The sequence below is a fragment of the Pollicipes pollicipes genome, unplaced genomic scaffold (assembly GCF_011947565.3).
Source record: "Pollicipes pollicipes isolate AB1234 unplaced genomic scaffold, Ppol_2.1 Scaffold_5724;HRSCAF=6776_pilon_pilon_pilon, whole genome shotgun sequence".
Lineage (NCBI taxonomy): Eukaryota > Metazoa > Arthropoda > Thecostraca > Pollicipedomorpha > Pollicipedidae > Pollicipes > Pollicipes pollicipes.
The window spans coordinates 24,279,953-24,287,027 of NW_023596746.1; the positions used below are offsets into that span (position 1 = coordinate 24,279,953).

General features: G+C 57.7%; 1 protein-coding gene across 1 annotated transcript in view; it reads right to left on the reverse strand.

Annotated features, from left to right (window-relative positions):
- LOC119102853 (zinc carboxypeptidase A 1) overlaps positions 1-6,793 on the reverse strand; it is a 7,055-nt gene extending 262 nt beyond the window's left edge. Inside the window, exons 1-5 of the mRNA XM_037226303.1 lie at positions 6,547-6,793; positions 4,611-4,747; positions 1,998-2,244; positions 1,400-1,555; positions 841-945 (exon numbers count right to left, since the gene is read on the reverse strand). Coding sequence (XP_037082198.1) covers positions 841-945; positions 1,400-1,555; positions 1,998-2,244; positions 4,611-4,747; positions 6,547-6,778 — 877 coding nt within the window. The 5' untranslated portion in view covers positions 6,779-6,793. The remainder of the gene's footprint in view (positions 1-840; positions 946-1,399; positions 1,556-1,997; positions 2,245-4,610; positions 4,748-6,546) is intronic.
- Between the last annotated feature and the right edge of the window lie 282 nt (positions 6,794-7,075).

Sequence of the window (7,075 nt, forward strand, 5' to 3'; positions counted from 1 at the left end):
GTGCTGTCACCCAGCATAGGGCCACCTGCTCTCCATGCGGCTCCTAACACCATGAACTATTACGTTACAGCAGTGCCACATGTAGCGTGGCGTTGTTCTCTTTCGGAGGCTTGAAAAACCGAAGTGCAAGGTCACGCCAGGGCGAACCAATTAGCTCATGGAGGGCAGCAGACACCCATCCGACAGATGCTGGTAGTCTCGCGTCGAGAGAGACGAATACTGCAGGACAGGCCGTCAGATCACAGCGTGCTGTCTGACAGGCCGTCAGACCGTAGCGAACTGTCGACCGTCGAACTGTCGATCGTTTGACAGACCACAGCCTGTCAAACCATAGCGAGTTGTCAGACCATAGCGAGCTATCGGACCGGCCTTCAGACCATAGCGAGCTGTCGGACCGGCCGTCAGACCATAGCGAGCTATCGGACCGGCCGTCAGACCATAGCGAGCTATCGGACCGGCCTTCAGACCATAGCGAGCTGTCGGACCGGCCTTCAGACCATAGCGAGCTGTCGGACCGGCCTTCAGACCAAAGCTATCGGACCGGCCTTCAGACCATAACGAGCTGTCGGACCGGCCGTCAGACCAAAGCGAGCTATCGCACAGGCGGCCAGACCATGGCGTTCTGTCGGACAGGCCGTCAAATGAGAGCGTGCTGTTGGGCAGCCCTCCAGACAGCGTGCTGTCGGACAGCCCTCCAGACAGGCGTGTGCTGTCGGACAGCCCTCCAGACAGGCGCGTGCCGTCGGACAGGCGGTCAGATAGGCGCGAACCGTCTGACGGCCTGTCCGACAGCGCCATCGGACCCGAGCGCGACGCGACGAGCCGCCCGCGCTGACCGACCCGGACGCACCTCGCCCCAATGGTAGCCGAAGTTGCGGTTGGGGTCGGCGCCGACGCAGCTGGAGCCGGGCGTGCGCGAGCGCGTCTTCCTCCACATGCGTCGTCCTGCGGGCGAGCGGGCCGTCAACGGGTTGCGCTCGGCTGCGGCCGCCGAGCGTGTCAAATTCAGGCGCCGCCGGCCGCGCCGGTGAGCTCAGACACGCCGCGGTGCACCTCACGGCAGGCGGCGTCTCGTGCGTGACGGAGACGGCCCAGGCCACTGGTTACCATGCTGAAGTGCATGGCAAGGTGTCACTTATTTCGTGATCCTGATGCCATTGAATCAGGCGAGTGTGCCACAACGTTGTACGCCTTTAGCCCAAAAACGATTTTTTTTGTAAGCCCTATTTCGTTATGTTTCCTGTCTGCTATCCGACATCACGCAGGCCTTCCCCTCCCCTCCTCATGATTTCCTCGGCAACGTGGCGGAAATCCGCCGTCACGTTGTGTTGGTACTGCGCGGTGCCTCGTGCTCCCTGACACCCGTGCAGCCTGTCAGGGGCGGTCCGGCGTCAGCTACCCGTGTGGGTGTACTCGTAGCCGTCCGGGTTGAGGACCGGTATCATGTAGATGGTGAACGCCTTCAGAATATCCTGCTCCTTGTACGAAGTCGCCGAGAAATCCTTGACCAGGTAGGACACGACGGCCGGCGAAATCCATTCGCGGGCGTGAATGCCTGAAACAGACGCACGATCCTTCACGGTCGCTGCATAGCCGCGCGCGCAGGTCAACGTCGTGTTTTGTAGCGTTCTTTGCCCCGATGGATGCATTACGAGAGATGCTCTGAGGCCATGTGATGAGCATTGGCGATAGTTACGTAATGTTTACGTCTGATCAGTGCGCTGCAGCTACCATTGTGTAATAGCTGGACTACTCTGGTCAGGTCTGTCATTGGTCGGCCATGTCATCGCGAGTACAGCCGCGGGTCTCCTTCGCGGGTCATGGCCCTCGTGCCACGCCCGTCCGGATTGACGCTGCGTCTTGCTTTCACCGCGGCGTCATGAGTTGTGCTCACTCTTGCAGTTGTGAGCGTCGCGCCACGCTGCATTGGCATGCCTCCCATTAAGTGCGTGGGTTACGGTGGGACAACCCGTCCCCGTCCGACCGACCCATCTCACCTCCGTCGATCCAGATCTCGCGCTCTCCCAGGCCGCATCGGATGCCCTTGACGTTGCGGCCCTCGGTGCTGATGCCGATGCTGAAGGTGCTGCAGAGACCGCGGTATTCGTGCTCCACATAGTCCATGTACTGGTGGTGGACGGCCAGCCGGTGGTAAGCCTTCCAGGTCAGCTGGTAGCCCTGGCGCCCCTCGAGCAGCTCCAGGTAGAACGGCGACGGTATCGGGTTCTGGCGGACAATGGCGTCCTGCCGGGCGGCGGTGAGCGGTGGCGTCAGACGCGCCCCGCAGGGCCGACCTCGCCGCCAGACCATCCAGCCGGCGCGCGACGCGGGCCGGGGCTCGCGCTCGCCTTGGCTGCTGTTGAGCTCTGGCAGGATCAGTGGGAGGCTCATCGCTCAGTGGAAGCGCCGCGAGCTTTCGGAGGCGGCGGTGTGCTGTAGCGTAAGCTGCGCGTCATGCATTGTCGCGGCGCGTTCGCGCCAGACGCAGGGAAGTGATAACGGGAGATGAAGGGGAGCTGGAAACAGCGGATCTGTCCACAGAATGGTCTTTGGGAACCCGCTGTTCGTGTCGTTCTGTTCATGATCTGTTGCGGACATTAATGTTTTTTTTTACCTTGCTCGCGCAGTTGGCATCCATCCCCACTAATGCTAACTTGGGCCATTACGTATGTCATTTCGCTTTCGCGCAATCACCAATGATCTGCTCTCTACATACCAATTGCAATGCACGCATAGCGTGCCGTGGTATGAGAGTAAGTTTGACATTACGTTAATTGGTGACCTCTACAGGTCAGCGGCCGCCGCGGCAGCCGGTGACATTTAGCTGGTGGCCAAGGACCAGTTTGCTGTCGAATGAAGTAGGCCATATTTAGTCGTTCGGATGTAACGTTAAATGACGTGCCTCCGCACGTCCAGTTCTGCTTACACAGCGTAAAACAATTGATCGATCCGTTATTTTTAGGGTGCTCGGTATTAATAAGCTCTCCTTGTTGAGCTTTCCCTCTAACCTGAACCATCCCGCTAGGGCGGCAGTTGTCCCATACTACTACCAGCCTTTTCCGGGCTTGGCGGAGCTAGCGCTTGGCCAACCCGGAAAGGAAGCGGGGAGACCACGGCGTGTATCCTAGGGGTGACCTGTGGGTGTTCGTAGGATATATCCAGCGTCTGATCTACACGGAGGCAATACTAAAATGATCGTATCTGAAAACCGAGCTGATAGATGGGGAATGTCCGTTTTTTGCCATTAGGACCCCTTTTCGCACATGGGTCCACCGCCCACACATCGAACACACCCTCTGCCCAGAGCACTGGCCGCGAAAACGCCGAACGTGTGCCTTCGAGTTTCACCCTTCAACGGACTTGGGAAGTGAGGTTACAAGACGCTGCGCACGCATTCGCACACAGTTCCAAGCCTCGTGTCACCTGCAGCTCGCGCGTTTTGAAGGGAAAAACGACGGGACTCTCCACAGCAATGTGGCTAATTTTCGTAGCCATCGAGTGTCATTTCTATTTTCACGTTGATAGGCGGACGGGAAGGAAAAGCGTGACTTGCCATTCCAAAAGCTCGACATCTTTTTCAAACCACATCTTAGTTCTGTATATCTGTGGAGATGTGGAGGATGACGCTGGTTCGCCGATTCAAATGATGTGGCTGTGCCTCAGGATTTAAATGCCCTAAATATCAAGACCTCTGGAGCCCTGCGGCGGTGGCTCGCTCTGACCAGTGCTGCCGCAAACTCATTTAATGAGCACAGCGGCATGCGGGAAGTTTCCCAATGAGGGCACAACTGAAATAATCACTGAAAATCAATTGTAGTACGCCACTGACGCGAGAAATTCCGTCATGACGGAAATGAAATAGCGCGCACTCGATCTTCTTCTTTTTGCGCGTGCCTCGAATTTTTAAATGTCAACATGAAGTAACGCTCTTCTCATGTAAGCCCAAAAATTGTGGAGGGGACGGGCACGTGCTCCCTGGGTTACCACGCGGGTACACCCCTGAATGAGCACTTACTAGAAAGCTTACTAGTAGCTTGGGCAACGCATTAAAGCTTAAATGAATTTAAGTCCTGGCATGTACCTATCTCCCGCTTTTGTTATGATATCAAAACATGACCTCGAAACCCGACAGCATGTCGTCCTCGTATTTTACGTCAAGACAGCACGAAGGGTCCTGACGGACACGAACAAAATATCGATGCATTCGGCTTCTGTTTACGGCGATGCGGTCTGTGGGAATCAACTGCCAGGTGTCATAAGACGCTGTAGTTCGAAGGAGAATGACATTTCCGAATCCAAAGTAACCGAGCTTGAGGGCCAATAGTTTGCGGTTTGCTTCGCCGGGACTCATTTCGAGGTATGACGTCATCAACAACGGCTCACAAAGACGACGGCCCGTCATCTGACAATTGGGAGGCCTATTGGCAGCATTAATGAGGAGTGCACTGTTTGGTGCCTGTGGATCCAGGCATGGCATAGCGTCAGAGACATGTGCCTACGTGCAACGGCAGCATTCAAAAGGTGTGCGCCCGTGCCAAGCTCGGTGTTCAGTGACGAACCCTCGGTGCCAGACCCGCACACCGTGTCCACCCGTGGCGGCCCCTACTGACCTGCACGTTTCCTATGTTGACACCGTAGCTGCCGCCGCTGTCTTTCAGCCGGCGGGTCAGCTCGCTCCTGACGTCGGGGGAGACCATGACGTCCACAGTGGGCACCAGCGGGCTGATAGGCGTCCAGAAGTCCACCCCTGGCGGGCAGCCGGGGCGCGCGGTCAGCCACGGGCGTCAACGCGGCACCGCCGCACCAACCGTTGCCGACGCGTGACTCCGGCACCCGTCGCGCCGTTACGTGGAGGCGATGGTCCGGTGTCCGATCCCGAGTACCTCCTGTGGGACGGCCGGACGCCAGCTTCAGCGCTCACGCTGTGGATAGAGAGCAGCATCCCTCGCAATGAGGCCTGGAGTCTGTTCCCATGTTTGCTGTAAATGACAGGAGCAGTGTGTTGCCGGTGAGGCGCATGGTATGGCGCGGGACGTTCTATCAGCGTGGACGGGACTTCAGAGCCAACGCAGATACAGTCACACGCTCCTCTCACCATTGGACCTGATCAATGCATTTTTGAATGTCCTTTCATGGGAGGTTCACTGGCAAAGCGCATCACTATCACGTATGTCACATCATTATCACATCAGTCACACACTATCACGTAAATCGCGCGCTGTCACGAGTCACGTGGAACGAGCATTGGCTGGCCAGGTCTCACCATTTCAGCCTTCGAACTCGATGGATGTGTACTGTTTGGCCACCTGACGGCCTCTTGGATGTCGAGTCTCTTGAAAGTTGAATGGTGTTGGCGGAGCTGGCCGGTTAGAGTGCGTAGAGAGGATGGGATGCCAACATACAAGCGGCTTTGGCAGGATGATGGCTGAGGAGCTTCACCGGTCATCACCGTGGCAGCACGCCCCATGCTCGCGGGCCGTTCCGTGGCCACTGGCGTGTCGCACAGCAGGCCTACGAAGCTCTTCGTTTCAGAGTGAGATACCGGTCACTGATGATAAGTGACTCATGTTCTCATGTTCGAAGCGTCCTGCCAGCCGGCGGTTGTTATGCTGAGTTCGATTTTTAATGTTTTAGATAAAACAGGCGGTGTCTGCTTGTTTGGAGATGGATGGAAGACAGCCATACGGTCCCCCCAATGGCTTTCATTGAGTTCTGTTGCCTCCGCACCTTTAGATAAATGATACTGCTAATTCAACTTATGTATAATGAATACATCATATTGCTCATTAAATATTGGCTGAATATCTCGCTTCGTTTCCCAAGGGACGTGTCATACTTCGTTTCACGTTCGGGACGTGCTACATGCCACCCAGGGCCACCAGGCAGGCAAGTCAATTACCACCACCGTCAGCACAGAGGGGCCGGACACTGCTTCATGCCGGATATTGCTTTATACCGTTTTCAGACCCCTAACAGTTAATGGTTGGATTCAATTTGGAATGACTTGTTGTTGGGGGGGGGGGGGGAGGGGGCTGACCGATTGGTTATTCGAGAGACTTAGTAAATTCTTAGTAAATATCTTGGGTGGATGTTGATCATAGTGAGCCGTGTCATGCCATGCCTGCGCAGTTCTCACGGTCCAACCTCCGTCGATTCAAGCCACAGCAAACTGCGCCCGAGATATTTTACTGGAGCGGCACTGGCAGCTTCCCGGTCTATTGATGGCGTAATTATCAGAAGTGCTACGTTTAGATCTGCCGTTGAATTTGGACCGTGCGCTTGCTTACATCGTGCGCTGTGGGTTTTTTAGAATAAAAGCCACACACGGCGAATCGATGCGGTCGTGGTTATTTGCAGCACGTGCTGAGGGCTCTGTGGCCAGTTCAGGAGGGGCCCTGACTGTATTGAACGCTTTATCCCAGTTTGGATGGACGTCATGGACGCCACATGCCGGTGGTCAGCTGCTGGGAGGTGCACGAGGTGACGTGCCGGCGCGGTGGGAGGTGGGAGGTGACGTGCCGGCGCGGTCGGTGCCGAGTCGCTCACCTGGCCTGTCCTCGTACGTGCGCAGGAGGTCCAGAGTGCCGTTGCTGTCGACGTTCACGCGCAGCACCTGGTAGCCGGCGTACTGGGCCGCGTTGTCGGCCTGCTCCGTCCGCAGTCTCAGCGCTGGCACCAGGCCCGTGTCGCCGCGCGAGCTCTGCACGTGTACCTGGCCATGCCCGGGGACGGCGGCTGGCGTCAGCAGCAGCAGCAGCAGGGACACGAGCGGACCCATGGTGACGGTGCGGCGGCGCGGCGCACACTGCTCGCTCCGGCGCGGCCCGGTCCGGGCAGAGCTCCTCCGGCCGACCCGCCGGGGCAGAGTAGGTCGGGCCGCCGGTTTCACCACCGGCAGACGAAAGTGGTATACGTGCCGTCCGGGAGGCGCCGTGGTCGGAAGCGCGGGCTCGCTCGGCCCGGTCGTCCGACCGTTCGCCTCGCGGGGCATTACTCAGCGCCCGAGCGCGGATCGGCTCTGGCCCAGTTGACGCTCGTATCGCATGTCGGGAGAGAGTGGTCGCCCGCTCAGCCG